Source organism: Branchiostoma belcheri, unplaced genomic scaffold, assembly GCF_001625305.1.
Source record: "Branchiostoma belcheri isolate BF01 breed outbred unplaced genomic scaffold, Haploidv18h27 scaffold38, whole genome shotgun sequence".
NCBI classification, from domain to species: Eukaryota; Metazoa; Chordata; class Leptocardii; order Amphioxiformes; family Branchiostomatidae; genus Branchiostoma; species Branchiostoma belcheri.
The window spans coordinates 2,272,158-2,293,820 of record NW_017803998.1 but is presented as its reverse complement, the minus strand read 5'-3'; the positions used below and the strand labels follow the sequence as shown (position 1 = coordinate 2,293,820).

Genomic DNA, 21,663 nt, shown 5'->3' with positions numbered 1-21,663 from the left:
AAGAATGTGGTGCATATACTTTACTGTGCAACACTTGATACAAGGTACAAAGAATGGCACGTTTTAGCAACAAAGTTTTTTAACAATAATAAATGACTTTACTAAGTGTATTCTACATATTACAGTATCATACAGGAAAGCATTGGAATAATGTATGTAATACGTATACAATTTTACATTCAAAGTTTAACAGGGTTGATGACAAGTTAGTCTCTTACAGCAAGGTTAAATTGGTAGTACTATATACATGCTAGATCACAAATTCAAATTTATTCGATAAGGCTCTCATGGGCAAATACCCGAATTTCGTCCTTATTACATAAGTACATAACACATTAAAAACAATGATTTGTGACACTCTTCATTGTACACATGAAACATGGCAAGCACACTATTAAAACATTTCGAAATGATTACACAATTAAAATTTGCACACAATATGTGGTTATCACGTATGATTTTTGAGCTACTGGTGAATTGTCTAATGTAATAGAGGCGAACAGCGCAGTCAACGAGTTGCTAAGTCTCTTAGTCCTGGCTTTAGGTACTAGACTGATTTTGCCAGAGTTTCTGAGTGTCCGTCCCGTGGCACCTGACCTAGTGTGTGGTACTAAGTCATGTAGAGGGTGATCAAGATCACAAAAAGCAACATCCAGCACTATGAGCTCAGTATGTGTACTCAAACAATGAATAACATTGACTCCAATAAAGTTCAAACCACTACAGGCCCAATTCTTGGTACCATGGATCCTCTGTAGTTACTATTGGCTCGAGAAATGGTGCATACTCATTAGACTTTATTGTGCAACACTAATTAAAAGTCTTAATACAAGGTGCAATAAATAGCAAGTTTTGGCAAGAGGTATTTTCTAACAATTACAAATAGCTTGCCTTCATTTATTTTACATAGTACAATATGCAAGAAAGCATTTAAGAACATCAAAAGTAAGTACATGTATATTAAGTGTTGATAACAAGTTACAATGTAGAGTGCCTTACAGCAAGGTACATTCTCTATACACTTGCTAAATTACAGGAACACAAATACAATAATAATAATGTTATTATCAACCACTATACACTATACGCATGTACCCAAACAATGTATAACATTAACTCCGAATGAAGTCCAAGCAGACCCTAGCCACCATAGTTACTACACAGGCTCTCTTTTCTTGCTTGCTTAGTGCTTACGCAAAAGGGCTTCATTTTTGCAGTAATTGAAGAACTCTCAGCTGCTGTTTGATATCAAACCGAGTGGTTTGAGCACGTGGGCTTTGAGTCAATATTGTGAATGATTGACACTGCTGCATTCTTTGTCAGATGTTTAAAGGATCGCTCCCGCATCCAAAGGACTGGCAATTAACATACCATGTGTATCATAACACGGCTTCATTACTTGAGGAATTTTGAAATACTTGATGAAAATAGTTCTTATCATTTTTATTGGCTTATTAATGTATGAGTGACGCACTTTGAAGGTAGAGAGAGAATGTCTTTTTCATAAGAATCTACTGTTGGAAAGGCAACTGAAGGTGACTCAAACTTATTGCAGTACGACTGTCATAGAGATCATCTAAAATCTACATGTATATATCAATGAAACAAAATTCAGTAACTGTTGTTAACTGTGCCATTTCGTCTCACATTTGCATTCAAATGCAATGATGTCAAATCAAAATTAGGGAAAAGGATAAGTAGTAAAATGGCGTCATCAATAATGATGTAGTTTTGAGTTAAACATAATGTACTTTTATGCATGTTGTACCTGCTAAAGCCCACGTCTTGAGTATTGGTGTAAAAATTAAAACCAAAGGTTGTCTTGTTCAAACATGATTTTGCAAACTCGGTTTGCATTTCGGTTGCTTGATTTAGGGCTACTGGCTTTCCTTCTTCAAATCTGTAAAATGTTACAGCTCCTCTTTAACAGGTTGTTATAATTAGTGATCAATGTCTGATATCAAACACTTAGTGGTTTGAGCACGTGGGCTTCGAATCCGTATTGTGAATGATTGACACGGCTGCATTCTTTGTCAGATGCTTAAAGGATCACTCACGCATCCGAAGGACTGGCAATTAACATACCATGTGCATCATAACACGGCTTCATTACTTGGGGAATTTTGAAATATTTGATGAAAATAGTTCTTATCATTTTTATTGGCTTATTAATGTTTGAATGTAGAGAGAGAATGTCTTTTTCATAAGAATCTACTGTTGGAAAGGCAACTAAAGGTGACTCAAACTTATTGCAGTACGACTTTCATAGAGAATTTTGCACTGTCATGACACGGCTGCATTCTTTTTTGTAAGATGTTTAAACGATCGCTCACGCAGCAAAAGGACCGTCAATTAACATACCATGCCCATCTTTGTGAACCATCATAATATTTGTTGAAGACAGTTATTATTCTTAGTAGCTTATCAATGTATGAGTGACGCACTTTAAGTTAGAAAGAGAAAGTCTGTTTCATAACTATATCTGTAGGAAAGACAACTGAAGGTGACTCAAACTCATTGAAGTCTATCGCAGGTATATAGATCATCTAAAATTTCTACATTAGTGAGTGAAACAAAATTCAGTTGAATTTTTGATGTGCCATTTAGTCTCACGTTTGCAATGATGTCAAATCAATTATTACTAGGTTGAATCGTGGTCAGGCGTCAGAATAAACGGTTCAATGGCAAGCGTTCGTTCTTAGCGAGGCTGACAGAAACTTATGAAGTTGAGCATACGGACACAGATATGCTTGTACCCCCCGCGAATGTTCTTGTTCATAACGCCGTATATGATCGGGTTCAGGACACCGTTTAACGAGAGTAGCAGTTGGCCAACAGCGAAGGCTTCAGCTGGTACTTTGCTGGAGAAAATCATCATCACAATAAAAGGCATATTGCACAGCGTGTACGCAGCAAACAGGAACATCATCATTTTGATAATCTGCCTTTCAGCGGCGCTATTGTGGTTTTGAGAACTGTTTCCCGGGACAGCGTGAGCTCGCTGTGGTCCTTTATTTGTACCAGTCTGATCTGACACTATGGTGGCGGTTGGGATGACGTTTTTATCTGGCTCGTTGCCTTTTGGTTCCTGGTCACTGAGTAAGGATTTTTTGCCCTGTTGTTCACCTGTGCCAGGTGCTGAAGCAACCTGCACGATAGTAACTTTGGGTTTACCTGGCTTGACAACTGGCTCATCGTCACTTGATGAGGGATTTTCGTCTCCCACCCACACTACACCCTCCAGGTTTCTAACCGGCTTTGTCACCTTGTCGGTTTCCGCGCTCGTGGAAGGAATGGCTACACCACGACCACCCGACTTCGAGAACTGAACTGCCAAACGGTTTGTGGGGCCCTTTGCATGACCTTGGACACGATTCTTACTCTTTCTCACGTGGTTTTGGATAAGGATGTAAAAGGCAAGGGCAGCGATGTACGGGAATATGCAGTTTAGAATGGCCGGGGAAACCTTCGCCCAGAGTTTGTCAGAATTTGCCGTCCCACACCGTTTCAGCTTTGGATCCATCTTAACTTCCTCAATGATGTAAAGAGGCAAGAAAGAAAGGATAGGGACCGACCATGCAAGCAAGATCATGACTATAAGGGCCTGCTTGGACTTCAGACGTGTGCTGTTGGTACAGATCGTGAAATACCTTTGAAGAGCGATACACAACATGTGCCATAAGGACGCTCCCAACAGCACGGGAGAGGTATAGCCTATCAACCAGCACAGGGCTGGCGGGGGCTCCCAAAGGGGGTTTAGAATCTGCTGGATCCAAAAGGGGGAAAATATGGAGTTGAAGAGGATGTCTGTACAACCGAGGCTGACCAGAGGCACGTTGACCAGTTTTCGTAGGTCCGGGCGTGTGCAGATGGCTAGGATGGTGAGGAGCCCACCGACAACAGTCGCCACAACGGCAACTGTAGGTCACAAATTTTGAATAGTTTCCCCCATGAGTTTATGAACAAAAACTGCTAAACAGGACATTTTTAGCTTTCTTTTTCACAAAACAGAGATACCTTAGAGTTACAAAAGTAATGGGTACTAGCTGTTTATGTCAGGCTGTATTTGTGACACTCTTACGTTCAGTGAACCTCATTGTGCTTTTCCTCCGAATTTCCACCGAGATAAAAATTAAAGGATATAAAGAGAAGAGAAATAAATGGAGAACAGAGAAAACTAAATTTTAGATGTTACAAGAAAACAGAAGGCAAAAATATGAACTTACTTCCGTTGACCACAACCAGAATGTACTCCCAAGCAGTTGCCATGACAAAGTTTGGTTCCCTTCAACCTTCGCTGTCCATCAGTTCTGACTCTCTCAAAACAGCCCTACATCATGTCACACCTGGAAATTAGAACAATAGTTTTATTTCTCGAGAAAGGTCTACATGTGCACCACTCCCGTCACTGTAGAGATACTGGAAAGATACATGCAATCGTATGCATGGATACCAGACTATTCTTTATTCTCTTAACATGAAAATAAAAACGAATAAGTATTTGTTGCTTACTACGACTGCTTAAACATTGTACATTGTATAATAAGTGCAAATTCAAGCAAAAGGGGAAAATATACCATGTACAGAGTTACCCACCTGTCACAGTGGCAAAAGCTGTTGGTTTGAAACAGAAATCTGCAGAAGGTTGGGTACGGGCACCGGAGCTGTCAATAGAAATGCTCCGTGCGCAGAGTTGCGCAGAGTGAGCGACAACCTGGGCATCCAGAGATCATATATAGACTGATGAATGATTGCCCAAGGACATTATTTACGTCGTATACCCATAGGTTGTAATAAACGCATTCCAAACACCAGAAATACCTCATCAACTTGGAATGCTGTGCTACCACATACATGACTATCAAAGGGATTCCCTCTCTCTCTGATACCCTCCGTCAGGAAATAGTTGAGTAAGACATAAGATGTGTACACAGAAATTGGATGATATTTAAGATAAAAACTCAATGGACTTAGATTTTGCTTTAGCTTATAATTGTTATGTTAAAGCTACACTAAGACAGCTATAAATACTGAGCCCGAAACAGGTGGATGTAGATTACATGCACACATGGACACACAAGAAGCATGTCATAAAAAAACAGTTTTTTAGAAGGAAACTTTATTTTCTTTGTCTGGTTTGGAGCAAGTTACTCAAAGTTACATTGCCCTAGAAACCTGCATCAAATTACTTCATCACATGAATTAGCATTTCCCACACTAGTGTGCAGAAACTAAAGAACTTGTTACTTGAACTTCTACCACAGATACTGCAGTTTGCTTTATAACACTTGTGACAATCCTTGAACTATCATTTTATAAGGTTATGGTTCAATTCTTATCCTAAGGCCGTTCTGGTTTGATTATATGGATGACATCCTTTGGACACCCCAAAACTGATGCAAGTGTGCAAAAAATGTCAAGCAAAAAAAGGTTGCCTTCATTTACAAAATTTCAGGAAAGTTGAAGAAATGACTGAACAAACAGAACATGGTATACCAAATAATACATTGCATATTTTTTTATACATAATTTTTGAGTTTGAAAGACTTTGCAAAGGCCATGCAAAATGACTTTACAAAATGCATGTGTCAACCCTGATACAAATGGCAAAAAAAAAAAATATGGCAAAAAAGGCTTTCTACCACATGACTGTCCACTTTCTGATTATTTTTTTGCAATATATAGCAAGTATTTCCTCATTTTGCAGCTTCTTTGTAGGACACCATGGTCACAAACTGACAGTTTCGGATGAAAATTGACGGGCATGTGGATGCCATCCATACAATCACATCTGTGTGGCCTTATGGCGCCACTTTAGACTATTGTGATAATTGTGTATTAAAAGGGATAATTAAAGTTTCTCAGTCACCACCCTATCCACCTTATTTTGTATTTAATCAGTCATGAAATGTACATTTTAGCAGTGAACAACTACACTTCAGTTGAACACTAAAAAGCGTGGACTAATTATTTTGTCGTACAGTCTGGCATACAATATACAAATGTAGCTCTGAAGCGAAATTACCTAGTAGGGCGATTTTAGGTTTAAGCAACAGTTACAATACTTTTATAATAAGTGATTTCATCCTATATTAGTCTGTTCACTTTGGTGGGTTCTTCTGACACATGTTCACTTTGTCTCCCATGCTCAAGGCCATCCCCTGGAAAAGAAAAAAAAAAAGGTCATAAAAAGTGACACAGTGATCTCTATAATCAGTTCAGCTACTCTAAATGTACTTAGAAAGAACATGAAATTTGCTTACATGTAACGTTAAACATCACAACGTTCTGACAACTGAAACTTTACAACATTGCCTTTTCAAACACCATTGCTTCCAGAGACAATGTCTCATATTCAGATTTAGGGCATAAGCTTCTGAAACGTATGTTTTGGTTTCCCTTAAGGTACTGTAGATAAGACAGTTACCTCTCTTCATAGGAGGCTATGATGAGAAGGCCTAACACAAGGCCCCAGAAAAGTACTTGCCCTTATGTCAAACTTCTTCAACAGAAAGCCCTTCATAGCTGGGAAAGCTTAGAGCCTACCTGTTCCTTCTAACCCAAAAAAGTCTACGAATTGGACCAAAATTTTGAAGGAAAAGAAAGATTTTTCAAGGATGTTAAGTTGTCACTACTCTACGCGTGGGGTCGTGTGGCATAGCAGTAGCGTGTTTGGCTCGGAACCAAGAGGTCCCGGGTTCGAACCCTACCTTGTCACCAATCTTGTGCCCTTGGGAAAGGCACTTTACATGACTTTCCTCACTTTGCTCAAGTGAAAATGAGTACCTAGCTTTGGTTAGGGACGTCCCTTGGATAGGACGGTTAAGTTGAGGTCCCATGTTTGGGAGAGCCACACCCCACGCACGTTAAATAACCCACCACACCTTTCAAAAAAGAGAGGGGCATGCCCCAGTGTGCGATGGTCCAAATACTACTATGTGATGATTCACTACGGACTCCAGGAAGAGTAGTGTGAAATCCACACTAATGGATATCCTAGACAAACGTGAACTGTGACGTCAGCCCTTTAAGTATATTGTACGTACCTGACTCTTGGCCCTGATACGAATGTGTCCCTGTACCGGGGCGTCCTCGCCAAGGTGTATCATCTTCTCAATACTCAGGTTAGCCAGCACGTCCTCACCAAAGATGGAACGGGCGTACAGGTTGGCTGCCATGAAGCCACATTCTCCAGACAGTGCCTGGAAGAACCAATCAGAACATACATTACAAGATGAAGCATAATCCTTCACTTGTAGTTAGACTTACGTTGAGTACAAACGTTTTATGTTGAATACGATTAAATCTAATATAAATTTGCCTAGCAAGCATACTAGTTTTTAAAGAACTTACATTGAATACATCACACTGCACCATTTACACTTGTATTCACTAACTTGAAATCAAGACATCTGGAAAATATGCAATCCTTGGCTTTCTGAATTCCCCCATGCTGGCCCCATGTCAGAATCTGAGACATTTTACTTTTTGCCATTCTGCCTGTCAATCTTTGCCCCACCCACATGCTGTCAACCTACTCTGTTAGGATAAACAGATACGCAAACCCACAGCTTAGCCACCCAAAACAATACTTCAATACTCAGAAGTAACCAGTTTACAAAGTAAAACAACTGACCTTCTCCGGTGTGAGACTCTTCATGTTAGTAGACTTCAGCAGATGTCCCATGTAGGTTCCCAGGTCGGTTATGGATGTGTTCACTGTCACCTGTAGCAAAGAAATGTTCCTTTGTATTCAAATTAAGCTTTCATGACGTCATGAATACATTAACTTTTTCTGACTTAATGTGACCATACATGTAGGTTACCTTTTTTTGGCTCTTAAAATCTGTGAATCTGGCATGCCAGCACAAAACAGCCTCAGTTGTGCTTTGTTTTGTTTGTTTGTGTTTTGCTCCACTATTTCTGATAAGTGTTGTGAGATCGTCATAACTAGCTTGAGGGGTGTCTCTCCTCAAACACGAGACCTAACTTAAGTCAAATAAGGAATATAGATGTACAGTGTAACTTGTGTAAAGCGCCTAAAAGGGCACAAAAATGGAGTCTGTCAGGGATTCATGTCCAAAACTATTAGATTCTATGTCATGAACCTTTCCACAAGATCTAGATCACCTTGCAGTGTCATTTATCAGTAATCATCAATAGTTATCTGTTCCTAACTGTAGACATTTGCAATGTTTTCAGAAGACCCACCTTGTTTTCCCACTCGAACTCTGCCCACATCTGTCTGAACTCGTTGTCAGAACACTGTGCCGGCACGATGTAGTCCATGATGTCGATGTGGATGTCGTTCAGCACCACACAGTTACGGTCGCTCGCCGCTCCACTCACGTCATACACTGACAGAACAAGATGTAAGAAATATTTCAGCAAAGATGTAAGCATGGTCACAGTTTTTTGCATTGTTTGGTTTTGTGTACTGTACGTGCCTTTATGTGTAACACACCAGTTTTGTAGGTAGGTGCATCCCCTGCATAAGACTGTAAGATCAGAACCACTCACATCAGGAAGGACCCCTACTCTTTACGATAAGTGTGGTGTGTGGTGGGTTCTTTAACATGCTTGAGGCGTGGCTCTCCTCAAACACAGAACCTCTGCTTTACATCTAATATGAGAGGACATCCCTACCCAAAGATCGTTATTCATTTTCACCTCTCTCAAGTGAGGAAATAGGTGTTAAGTGCCTTTTCCAAGGGTACAATATTAGCACCTGCTAGAGATTCTAACCCAAAACCTTTAGATTCTATGTCCACAAGACCAAATTGCTACCTGATCAAATATGCATGTTTGAAATGCAGACTCAAGCAAATAGGGACCTTTACTCTTGAAACATCTAAATTTCTAAAAAGAAAGTGAAAACAAAGCAGGATAGTTCTTTGTAACAGTACAGTATGTATGTTACGTCTTTTGTAAGGGAAGTACATGTACTCACCGATGTTGCCAAATATGATGCCGTTCTCAGTGGAGGCCACCTTGACGTTAGCCTTGATGTTAGCGAAGTCATGAGGAGCCAGGATGATGGGAGAGGGCTTCTCTACCAGCTTCAGGTCACCTGGAACAACAAATCAAAGATTTTACACCTCCAGGAATTATGGAGAGTTGTTGTGAACAGACCTGCTGTCTACCGACCTACAGGCTGCAGGACTGGACATCAGCACCACCTGGGTGGCAGCCAGAGACAGGCAGACCTGGAGGGCTGTTAATGCAGAGGCACTACGCCCCCTGGAGGGGCATGCAGAGCTGAGTGAGTGAGTGAGTGTTGTGAATTTCTTGTTTTATCCATTGTGAATTTGTCACTGTTTCTGTGCACATTCCACGCTTGAATGCAAGCAATCCTTGCAATGCTTGCAGTGCTTTTATTTTTTACTTCTTCTCCCAGAATTCCAACATATAACAGTTAACTACTGCATTACACAACTGTTTCATCACGAACTTTAAAACTGTATAAGTTCTGTTTTCCCCTTCTACTACGAAATTGAGTTGCTAAGAAAATAAATGAATTTACAGTACAGACCTAGAGTAGCCAGTTCCAGAGTGACGCTCTGTAAGGTGTCACTGGTCTGGTTGACTATCAGAACGTCCAACACGATGTCATACTGGTTCACATGGACATACGCCTCCGCATACACCGGGTCAGAGAACCCTGTCAGCTGGTTCACCTGGGAACAAGAACACCACATATTCACAAGGAGAAAATTCTTTTAGAATTTGTATAAAAGCAAAACTCAGTATTGTTAACAATGTCATTATGATATAATTGGGAAATGATAAGAACTTAAATCCAGTACAATTTTCTAACTAACAGCTTCTACTACGGTCACTTGTTGTCTCTGACGTCACGTTCCAAGAGTAGACGGGTCCATTCCGTGAACAAGGTTGATGGAGTCAACCGAAAATTTGGGGTAAGTCCCAATTCTGTATCTAGTGTTAGAAGTTAAAGCTCAGTCTTTATTTCATAATCAAATTGATATACTTGAAAATCAAGATTTTAAAATGTGTGTATCATGAAATGGTGTTCAAAGACGCTTCATTGTTACCAGTAATCATCTATACCAGGTGAAGTGAGGAAATAGGTGTTAAGTGCCTTTCTCAAGGGTACAACACTGGGGCCAGCCAGGGATTCAAACCCAGAACCTTTAGATTCTACATCTATACAAGCTTCATCTCTTACCTTCTGTAGTTTTGAGGCCTGTGGGTCGGCAGCATCCTTCTTTTGTGGAGTCCCGACTGCTTGGAGCAGGCTTAACTCAAACAAGTCCTATAGAAAACAAGAAATCTTTCAATCACCACAAATAGACCAATACTGGATGTCAATCACAATTAGCAATTCAACCAATGATAGCATGGGAATTAGTGGTTCGACCAATAAGAATGTGGCTGCAAATGTGTAACATTTCTAATCACCACAAATGGAACAATCCTGGCTGTCAATCACAATTGGCATTTCAACCAATGATAGCACTGCAATTAACAGTTAGTGGTTTGACCAATGAGAGAGTAGCAGCACATCTGACAAACATTTGGATGTTATGTTCTTATTTTGCATTACTATTCTACAGAATTGTTTAAACTGCAAATTCATGACACTGTAAAAACCTTATCTTCCTTCTTAATGTGAAATAAAAATACAGTGTAAGTAAATGAATCTACAGTACCTCAGTGGTGCCATGTTCTGTCTTGTTGACCAGCTGCATGAAGCTGATTGGGTCATCAGGCTGAACACTCACTGTCTTCTTCTCTATCACAGTCTGCAAGGAAGGTTCAACAGTCACCAAACAGTAACAAAAGGTTCTTGAGAGGGGTGAAGGAAGCCATATACATCAGGGCCCATCACCCTACATTGAACCGTGACAGGGGCCGACATCGTCTACTAGATACCTTTGATCCAGTGTTGACGTCACACTTCAAAGAAGCCACGTGACAAGTCTCACTGGGTCAGTCTACTGAGGAAGACCAGAGTGACTGGTCGAAAGCTCTAGGTGAGAGAACTTTTTTGTGTTGGACCAAAAGTTTTAACTTCAAACAGTTACAAAAGCATCGCACTGATAACGGCCATGATAAGGGTTTAGAGTCAAAGGGCTCCACTCCGAAGCCATTGCCAAAAAATATTCAAACAGAACCTTCAACATAATAAGCCAATCCTGACTGTGTATCACAATTAATGGTTCAAATTCGTCCTCATTTCCTCCTGGCTTGCGAGGAGACCATTTTGACCTCCAATTCAAACTTCCTGTCAGTCTGTGGTTATGCAATTCCCCCCTCACTTCCTGTGACTGTACTTTACATCTTGTATTCAAATAACTATGGATAGAAAAGCTTAGAAACAGACAAATAGACAAAAAAGCAAAGCCTCCATACACAGGGAAAAAATATTACACATTTGTAGCAAACTTTAAGTGCTGTTAATTAAGACATTTTTAGAAGGTCAGTGACCTTTTGATTTTCCTTCTCCTCCTCATGTAGAGCAGCCAGCATGGTGGAGAGGGAATGGCGACACTCCCGACTGAAGATGTCGTTCACCGCGGGAGTACGGTCCGACAAGACCTTCAGGCACAGGGCGATTCTGTCCAGGTCGTCATCTGTGATTGGCTGAATGGGAATAAACAAGTTGTTTATAGCTTCAATCCTTCCAATGAGTTCCCTACTTATGTCAACTAGTATTAACTCTTTATCCTAATTGGAAAACACACAAAAATCACAACTAATAGTAAAACACAGAAGACATCATACCTTGGTTGCTAGTCCAGACTTTCCCAAATGGATAATGGTTGCCATGATCAGCATACACTCTGCATTGAAGGACTGGTTGGGAAAAAAAACACATCAAATCTGTGAGCCAGCTTTTCACAATAGTCATGTTTTATCACAAGACTAGTGATTTTGACTACCCGTATTATAAAAAATGACAATTCAGACATTATGAAATATTCTATGACTTGCTACAATAAAAAAAAGATCTCCTTACGTTGTGTTTCTTGGTGTTGTGTACCAGTTCTCCATACCGGATGGCCAGTTTGGTCAGCGTGGTGGCCAGAGACGCTCCCACAAAGAAGTCACCGTCCATCAGGAAACCTCGCAGTGGAGGCCTGGGGAAAAGAAAAAAAATTGACAATCAAATATAGATCCAATGAGATACATACTAGTTTCCAAAATGGCTCCTACCTTGAGGTGTTGCCAAAAAAATGACAGAATCAGACGTCATTGTTGAAAATAACATGCAAAAAAAAATGTAGCATTCAACAGCACATGAAGACATTTTAAATTGATGCATCATCTAAAGGACTGACCCTTGCTGTCAATCAAAATTAGCAAATTGACCAATGAGAGAGTATGTTTATCGAATTATTGCATTTCTACAACTTTGTTTACATATCATTTTGCTATCTAAATAAATGACTAAGTCTTTCTAAAATGTACCTCTTTTCCTCGCTGGACTTCTTGACAGTTGCAGTGAGCGCGCTCTGTGTGGCGTAGGTTCCCTCAGCCGTCAGGAGTTTCTGCTGAGTAGGGGTGAACTCATCCTCATCCTTTATCTCTCCTGCTGCCTTCTTCATCTCTGACTCAACGATCGGGATCTAACCAAAAAAAATGTAATTTGTTTAATTTTGTTAAAAACCCAATTACAAGAAAAATGAAGGTACTGCTTTTGCTGTGTGTGTGTGTGTGTGTGTGTGTCTTTGTGTGTCTCCATGTGTGCCTGTGCGTGTGTGTCTGTGTGTGTGCCTGTGTGTGTGTGTGTGTGCCTGTGTGTGTGTGTGTGTGTGTGTGTGTGTGTGTGTGTGTGTGTGTGTGTCGTCGTGTCGTCGTGTAGTGTGTGTGTGTGTGTGTCTCTGTTGTGTGTGTGTGTGTGTGTGTGTGTGTGTGTGTGTGTGTGTGTGTGTGTGTGCCTGTGTGTGTGTGTGCCTGTGCCTGTGTATGTGTGTGTGTGTGTCTTCACTTGTGTGTGTGTGTCTGTGTGTGTCTTCATGTGTGTGTGTGTGTGTGTGTGTGTGCCTGTGGGTGTGTTTGAGTGTGTGTGTGTATCTGTCTGTGTTTCCTCATATTCATGCTTGGCATAACTCAAGAAGGGATGGATTGATATGTACATGTAGGTTGATCATTGGAAGATGACGGTCAAATGTGTGACTCCTGGAGGCTGTCCTTGGTACTGCAATGGTACTGCAACGGTACTGCAACAGAGCTGTTTTTTTTTACGTATCTTGTGGTTCTTTGGATAATTAAAGATTGTGAAAGACGTAAGACTTACATCTCCCAGCGAATGGCGGATCTCGTGCATGAGTGCCTGGATGTCCTCCGCTGTTGTACAGTACTCGCCCAGAATCCACAGTGCCGCCCGGTGGATCCTACAAAAAGTGCATGCAACCAAGTTACATGTAAGTTTCACAAAGTTTCAATAGTTTGTCAATTCAAACATCAGAAACCTGTCTTTTATAATGATTATAAGATAGTTAAAGGAACACTTAAGTCGAGAGGAGGATTTTATTTTCCAATAGATAATAATTTTGGGAAATAAAAATGCATACAACTTAACAGTATGTGATAAAGTATCTACTAATCCCACACACACAAAAAAATGCATCAGTAGTCTGGAAAACCCTCTCGATAGCCTCTAAACAATCCTAGGATGTATTGCACCCAGTGCTAAAGGTATTATGTTAACCGAAGGAAAAAATATTGTTTTTGCTACATTTCCTCTTCTTCTTCTGTAAACAGTGACCTCTGATTTGACTGAACCAGACTGTCTCTCACCATGGTAACTGGTGTTGGGTTAAATCATGTTGCAATTTTATAGTAGGAGGGCTTTAAACTCCTGTCTATATACATTTGCTTTGCAAATGTTATTTTTCTAGTTATAACATGACTTACTTGACAGACTTGATGGAAGGAAAAACCTCCAACAGTTTCTCCAGGATGACGTGTTTCAGCTGGTCGAAGCGCTGGATGGCTTCGCGTACAAACACCAACACGTCAGCCGCAGCCAGCTCATTCTGGTCACTGAGGAACTCCATCAGCTGTAGGCAACAAGAGTTTCCACAGAGATATAAAATAAGCAGATATATAACCTTTTAATCTACAAAAAAGACAGCATTTTTCTTAGTTTTGTTTCTTCTGGCCCTAGACTATAGTATAAAATTTTACTGCAAATCTTGAAATACTCACCGTTCTTTTATCTTCATAGTTTTCCCTTGAGAAAATACCAAAGGTAATCCTTCAAGTACCAGTTCCAGTCTCTTCTTATTGTGGTAGTTTACTTTTGAGAATAGCCTTAGAGATACAAAGGGGCTTCTACATGTATATACCCTGTACTAGTTTTCTTTTACGGTTAATTCCTTTATTTTTGCAAGGACATTTAACGAAAGATGGGAAAAGTGATTTTTGGAGTACAGAAGTAATGTCATGAATTCACGGTGGAGTGATCTCTGAAAAAATACCACACAACATTTTTCAAGATTTACGGTATGTATGAACAGAAAAGATGCTAGTTATCTCACCACAGGTATGACAGTCCCGGCCATGTCAGGAAACTTGATACTACAGGAGTGCAGGGTTCGAACCAGTAGCTGACGGTACTTGTCTGTGTCCTCATGTTCAGTAATGTCATTAGTCTTAATCACTTCCTTCTTCAGCACAAGTACCAACTGGAAAAATAACACATATCAAAGTTTACATTGTAATTCTGTTTGTTTGCTTGTTTGTTTCACGTAACTGACATCTAAACAGCTTTTAGGTGTAAGTTACAACTAAAAGCTGTTTACATGCGTGAGTTACTTAAATGTTAAACCCGACAATTTTGTACAGTAGGAACAATACTGAAATAGGTAAAAAGTGCCTTTCCCAAGGACACAACATTGGGGCCTGCCAGGGATTTGAACCCAGAACCTTTAGATTCTGAGTCAACAACCCTAACCACAAGACCACCTTTGTATACACTGTGAAAATTGAACTAGATATGACTTAAAAGCTAGTTTTCCAAAGTCTCAAGGAACATTTAGACAGGGTTGGCGAATTAAGGCTTTTTTGGGCAAATCTCCATAAATTGTATCTCAATCACTGAATTTTCAAAAGTTAACATACCATAGGCACTGGAAACAACTCAAAATCATAAATACACAGGCTAGAAATGTGCTTAATCAAGAGGTCAATATAACAGAAGAGTCTACAAAAACTCAGCCCACCTCTTCAACATTCCTTGAAGACACCAGGTCAAGAGCCAAGTTAAGTGTCTTCTTCCGGACCTCCAAGTCTGGTGTGGACAGCACACGTAAGATGTCCATCACAAGATCCTACAGACATCAACCCAAAAATTAAACATGACCGAAACACATCATTTACCACTACAAGTCAACAGTAACTTTTAATGCCTTTATTAGTAAGCTAGTTCAAGGTTTAAACTGCACATGAGCCATGCCAAAGGTAAAGGTCCCTAACTTATAAACAGTTCTTGTTTATTGTTTAGACCATGTTTGATTCATGTCAACAAGTGTTCTGCTTATATCTCAGGGGCCTTGAACTTTGACATATTACCCACAACGCACATGTGCAGTTTAATTTTAGTTTTGTTTTAGTTCCTTTTTTTTTATTCAGTTCTTTTTAGTTCCTTTTTTTTCTAGTAAGCAAGTTGTCTGGTTCTACAGTTGCAAAAAGGGGAAGACTTACTTGTTCCTGGGGTGAAAAAGGATGCATGCAACATACAAAAGATTCAATTTGGTTAACCAGACTGTATATATTATTGAGAAGAGCCAAAGATATATTTTTGAAACATTTCCCATCCAACCATAATATATAGCAATGCTAGAAATACTTTTTTCTGCATACCTGCACTAGTGCAATTGACACTGAAAATTACCTACACCAAATTTTTCCTGCACCACTCAAAATTTAGGAAGTACGGATCATATTAAAAACTGTTTAGAAACTATTGTCATGATATCGATATGTACTTCATAGGTGGAAACAGTCAGTGCATCATGTCATGTAAACATCCACACTAACCTGCATATACCCAGTACATGGACCAGTGCAGGTTAGGTGCAGGTAGACATCAGAAATACCTGCACAGCTCCAATTTTACCTGCACTAACCTGCATATACCCAGTACATGGACCTGTGCAGGTTAGGTGCAGGTAGACATCAGAAATACCTGCACAGGTCCAATTTTACCTGCACTAACCTGCACATGCAGGTGGTATTTCAAGCCCTGTATGGACTAGCTTTTACATAGTTACTAAAAGAACAGCACATACAGTTAAGCAACTTTGTGTTATGTTTTGCTTAACGTGCGAGTTTCGGGCGCACTGCGAATGTCGTGTTGGCGTACCTGCAGTACCCTCTCGTGCTGCGGGTTGTCCTTCAGCGCGATAAGTCTGTCCAGAACGATGAGTTTCACGTTGTTGTCGCTCTCCTTCACAATAAGCTCGATGTAGCAGCTTGCTGCAGCCTATACAACATACATGTACAACGAATCATATCAGTGACCTAAATATAGCCTATGTCTAGCTGAATGTTCCTGAAATATTTTGAGATTATGCAAATTGATAATGTAAATAAGGTTTGTTTAAAGGGGTTGTTAAAAGCTATCTAGTGATGATGCCCCAACTATACTTGGTGGCAACGAGTTCCACTCTACGAAATTTTTTTAACACCTCAGTTCTTGGTTGATAGATATTTGACTACCTGTCACCCTTCAGTAAATGTAACTAGCACATGGCAAAACTGTAATGCACAGGAACACAGTCCGATACACAAAAAACAGTACAAAAAACAATTTCACGAAAGTAACAACAATACGTGAATAGTTTCATCAGGATGGTAGGACACTGAGTGAAGAGACTCTCTTTCCACAACCAAGTCTTTTATTCAGCCGACGTTTCGGTGACCGTCTGTCACCTTCCTCAGGGCAATTCTGACTGGTTCACATTGCACTGCAGCACAGGTGTCGCCGCTACAGATGCATTCCCATCGGCTGAATAAAAGACTTGGTTGTGTAAAAAGAGTATCTTCACTCAGGTAACAACGTTATTTCTTAGTGTGGACCAGAGAAAGAGACACAGGAACAGATCTAGAGTTGTGTACCTTGATAGCAGTGGGTGCACTGGACAGAGTGACCAGTGTTCCCGCCGCCTCGTAGCGCACGGCCGGGCTGGACGAGTTCAGCAGGTTGTAGATACAGCGGATGAAGCGAGCGCGCTCACTCGGGTTAGCGTGGCACACCTGTGGGAAATATACAGCACAGTTAACAAGAAATGATTTAGAAACTTCTGACTTTCTGGATGTATACCAATTCTCGGCTTCCTGAATTCTCAGCGTCCCATGTTGACCATTAACTCCAGCTGGCTCCCAGCCAGATTCTAAGACCTATGACTCTCTGTCATTCTGCCCGTCAATCTCCCCCGCCCATGTGCTGTCAACCTACTCTGTTCAGATAAACAGATACACAACCCATAGCTCAGTTACCCAAAATGATTGTTTGGTTCACATGCAGATTCACATGCAACTGGTCCTAAAAAAACAAACAAACCTACATATAGTTGACTACGAAATGAATAGATGGATGGATAAATGAATGAATGAGTGGTTGTATATCAAAACCACTATGTTATAAAACAGTTTACAAAGTCTTTGAGTTAGAAATTTCACTTTGAAGACCTTTCTGCTTAGAACCCTACCTTGTACACCAGCTCCACAATAACCAGCTGTAGAATGTCACCAAAGGTATGCAGCTGGTCGATACAGGTGCTCAGGTAGTCCAGTGCTCGTTCCTGTGAAGAGAAGAAAAAAAAACGAAAATCATCTTCTGTTGCATATCTGTACTTTGAACTGTAAAATGTAATTTCAATGATTTGACCCGAATAAATGGTCTGACTCTCTTATCAAAGTTGTTTCTGGTCTCTGAACCTGTCTTACCTGAAATAACTCTGATGAGAGACCATTTTTTGGCTCAAATCATTCATAAAATGTAGTAAAAATATTTGAGCCAAAAATGGTCTCTCACCAGAGTTTATGTCTTACCTGAAACAACTCTGACGAGAGATTTTTTATCAGATCGTTGTATAATGTAGTATAATGATTTGAACAAAAAATGGTCTCTCATCAGAGTTGTCTCTGGTCTCTCACCAGAGTCTGTGCCTCACCTGATCAGCGTGGATGAGCATCATGAAGGCGTTCCTCTTGCAGGAGGCGTCCTGTTCCTGTTCCAGGAAGTTGTGGATCAGCTCTGGGCCATCAGGAATCAGGGAGTCAAAGTTCCTGCAAAAATTCAACATTTCTTATATAAGTAAAATATGCTTTTTACTTGGTTATCAAAATTGTTTGCGCATGCCCAAGGGCCTAAGCCCCGTAACAAAAATGGACCTATACCCCTCCAGCACAATTGAACTGTTCCTAAATCAGCCCTGTCCAAAATATGAAGTGTTCTAATAGTAGTAGTCTATACCCCCATGCAGCAATGGAATCTTCCAATGCCTTCTGCGGTTGGAACATGTAGAACCCAGGTAGAACCCGAGAGTTCTATAATTATATAGAAACTTTATTCGCAAAATCATGCCCGTAGGCTAATTGCTTTTACAATCAAGTATAATACTCATTGCAATACAGTAACAGGAGACAGGTAACAACTGTCTGGAAAAAAACTTCTACTTCTACTACTACGCTAGCTATTATGGGGTTCGACTTCTTCTTTGAAGGCATTGGATAATGAATAGTCCCACATTCTGCATGATTAGTGGGTTTTGTGATCTTATAATACACCATATATGTGCCATAATACACGAGGTATAACCAAAGAAAGGTGACTGACTTGTAGATGGTGAAGATGGCGAGCACAGCGTTCCTGCGCACGTAGGAGTGGCGATGTTCCAGACAGGTGCGGATGGACGGCATGAGGGGCTCCAGTAGCTCCGGCTCCTTCAGCTTACACAGGAACCGCAGCGTGGAACCCCGGATGAACTCGTTGGGATGTTGAAGGTCCTGAAGAAAAACAAGAGATGTTTTTGGCGACGTCTCAGGGAGGAGCCTAATGATACTACAATATTGTGTGCAGTTCACAAGAATTCTAGAATTTGTATAGGAATTTTGCCCACAGGCATGGAATGTCCACAGGAATGACTCCCAGCTCTGTTTGTTGACATGCCCACATTCCTGGAAACCCTTTGAAGAACCTGTCTGCCCCAGATGCCCTACTTTCTAAGACCCCAGGGCTCGTTCACAAAACACTCAGGGGAGGGGAGGGTAACAAGGCTCCCTCAAAATCATGAAATCATGGCGGTGCCATGCAAACAATAACCCTAACAAACTACCATCGCCATGGCAATGTATGTTTTCATTGTTAGTCTTGTTTAAACTTAACATCTAACCCTTCCTACCTTAGCACATGGCAAACAACAGACGCTAAACTGGATAGTAAATGAGGGAGTGAGATTGTATCAAATTTTTTTTTCCCAAGAAATTTCGAACGATACTAGTAATAAAGTACTAGTATCCTAACGTCATCTGTCTTCACAGCTCCCTAATTCAACCCAAAACATGTAAGTGGTTCGTAACTTCATATGAGCTTTGAGGTGAAAATTGAAGCAACTACACAAGCTACAATGGAACATACATGTACAGTATCATTACTATCAAGACCAGAAATTAATTGCCTGGATGCCAGACTATTTCAAGGGCTTATACAGGGTGAGGCCAACTCCTTGGCTCTAAGGCCAACATGCCCCCAAGGAAACTGTTTCACAGGTTACCTTTCTGTAAGCATCGCAGACAAGGATAAACTCGTGCAGCATCTTGCCATCTGGTCCACACTTGGGCACGATCTCCCAGAAAATCAGCAGGAGTTTCTTAATGGTGTGGTCTTGGAGAGGCATCACAAATCTGGACAGACAAACAAGACAGACTTAATGTAAAGAGAGACAGCAATCTTAAAAGCTTGAAGTAGCAAATGGAAAGTATACTACTAGTAACAGCTTTTTTTTTTGGCATTGAAGCAATGTTCTAGTCAGCATTCATCTTTCAGTTATTTGAAGGAATTTTGCCACTCATTGTGTTATGCCATTTACACATGTTTTGCCCAATCCATCATCTTTGACGTAAAGAAAATGATGTGCAAAGATGGAATGCAAACCAGCAAAAATTGATCCTCAAAATGCACGAAACAGCGTTTCAGAGGGTCACGATTTCAAATTTTCATGGGAGAGCATGCTCTCTGAATGTTACAGCAAACCAACCTGAGACAGAAAAAAAATCAGGCTGGCTAGAACACTACATTGAAGCAAAAAAAAAGTAATTATCATTGCTATGTCTTATATTAGCATCCTTATGTTGCATACCTGATAATAGTCATGAGTAGAGAAGGCATCTTCTCTCCATTGAGGATCATGTGGATGACCTTCTTCAGGGCTTCTGTCTTGGTGCGGACATCCCCCTTTTCTGTGGGAAATAACACACAAAAGATTTGTAAAACATACATAGCCTGCTGCAGTACCATAGGAAAATGCCAGGTTAACCATTTTCGAACTTGACCTTCCTTTCCACTACTGTTACTCACCTACCAAACATCATTACCATCAACTTGATTAAAATCCATTCACAGCTTCTTGAGTAGTGCTGTAATTTAGTAGCAGACTACAGCTATTCTACCATGACACAACCCATAACATAGCCTTCTTGCTGAAGGTAAAAAAAAAAAGTCTTGCATCACTTTCATGGAGTAGTACCCAAACATGAAGAAATGTACACCAAATCTACATGTCTGCCCATACCCAGATCAGTCTTGAGTTGCAGTTCTGTGGGAGGTTCAGCATCAGAAGGGATGTTGATGAGGGTGTAACATGGCTGCTCTGCTGCAGTTGTCATCTTCACTTCTCTTCCTGAAAAAGTTAACAAAAATTATCCAATGCAAATTATTTCAGCATGGCAATACATAAACTATTCTGGATGAGAAAATCTGTCTGATATAATTTGCAATTGGCATTTTCTGTCAATGACGTTGAATTTTTGACCCGCAGTTATCAGCATGCTTATACTATATAGGATTTATTTACTTCTTTTTTATGGATTGGCCAGAAAAATTATCCAGTTCTGAAATAATTTTGCTAAAATTTATTAACATTATATCTATAACATTCTTGTTTGAAAATATACAGATTTAATAATACATATACACGTATTATTATATACATGAATTTATTTGTGCAGAATTTAAGGAATTCGTAAGTTCAAGAATTTAAAATCATCAAAAGTTCTTGACAAGAAATGTTACTAGACGGACACGTCGGCTTGTGAGGGGGAGGGGGGCATGCCGGTTTGACGTATTTTTAAGCTCAAAGAATCGAGTTGCGAAGCCTAAAACACAAGCAGTTTTCGATTCATATTCTTAATACGAATCCCTGAGACCCCAAAACAAGTGTACCTTACCTGTCAATGTCTCAAATATTCAAGAAAACTCCAAAAACCACTGACTTTCTGAGTCGCGCCCGGTCCCAAAGGTAGACGTGGCCAACTCTCGCGCGAGACGCTCATTAGCACCACGTGACTACGAGATTCTGCGTGACTTCACCAAATCCAATATTTTTCATAAAATATTGTCTAAATTTATTCATTAACACCAAAATATTTTCAATTGATAAAATATATTCAATACTTCAGAAATATAAA

The 21,663-nt window shown here is 40.2% G+C and overlaps 2 protein-coding genes across 3 annotated transcripts; both read right to left on the bottom strand.

Annotated features, from left to right (window-relative positions):
* Positions 1-1,991: 1,991 nt before the first annotated feature.
* On the bottom strand, positions 1,992-5,013 carry LOC109476594 (tyramine receptor Ser-2-like). The gene is made up of 3 exons (XM_019777580.1): positions 4,597-5,013; positions 4,227-4,346; positions 1,992-3,918 (listed from the first exon to the last, which is right to left on the bottom strand). Exons 2-3 carry the CDS (start codon positions 4,267-4,269, stop codon positions 2,699-2,701), a joined length of 1,263 nt encoding a protein of 420 aa, XP_019633139.1. The 5' UTR covers positions 4,270-4,346; positions 4,597-5,013; the 3' UTR covers positions 1,992-2,698.
* A 96-nt stretch (positions 5,014-5,109) lies between these two features.
* LOC109476593 (coatomer subunit beta-like) lies at positions 5,110-21,520 on the bottom strand. Of its 2 annotated transcripts, none has more exons than XM_019777577.1 (25): positions 21,424-21,520; positions 20,769-20,876; positions 20,337-20,436; positions 19,752-19,881; positions 18,815-18,984; positions 18,150-18,264; positions 17,685-17,777; positions 17,092-17,229; positions 16,337-16,456; positions 15,195-15,302; positions 14,511-14,657; positions 13,885-14,030; positions 13,265-13,361; positions 12,436-12,593; positions 11,984-12,104; positions 11,749-11,820; positions 11,452-11,607; positions 10,674-10,766; positions 10,190-10,276; positions 9,533-9,677; positions 8,951-9,070; positions 8,212-8,357; positions 7,637-7,726; positions 7,047-7,202; positions 5,110-6,161 (listed from the first exon to the last, which is right to left on the bottom strand). In XM_019777577.1, exons 2-25 carry the CDS (start codon positions 20,860-20,862, stop codon positions 6,102-6,104), a joined length of 2,862 nt encoding a protein of 953 aa, XP_019633136.1. In that variant the 5' UTR covers positions 20,863-20,876; positions 21,424-21,520; the 3' UTR covers positions 5,110-6,101. The 2 variants fall into 2 exon arrangements, with proteins under 2 accessions (XP_019633136.1, XP_019633138.1); XM_019777579.1 differs by having other exon boundaries at positions 21,469-21,519.
* Between the last annotated feature and the right edge of the window lie 143 nt (positions 21,521-21,663).

Excerpts from the sequence above, each read along its gene's own strand:
- LOC109476594 (XM_019777580.1), bottom strand. The coding sequence starts at position 4,269 with ATGGCAACTGCTTGGGAGTACATTCTGGTTGTGGTCAACGGAA. Across the intron at positions 3,919-4,226 it reads TCTGGTTGTGGTCAACGGAA|TTGCCGTTGTGGCGACTGTT; the intron begins GTAAGTTCATAT and ends TGTGACCTACAG.
- LOC109476593 (XM_019777577.1), bottom strand. The coding sequence starts at position 20,862 with ATGACAACTGCAGCAGAGCAGCCATGTTACACCCTCATCAACATCCCT. Across the intron at positions 19,882-20,336 it reads CTACTCATGACTATTATCAG|ATTTGTGATGCCTCTCCAAG; the intron begins GTATGCAACATA and ends TTGTCTGTCCAG. Across the intron at positions 12,594-13,264 it reads TCCGCCATTCGCTGGGAGAT|ATCCCGATCGTTGAGTCAGA; the intron begins GTAAGTCTTACG and ends TTTTTTGGTTAG.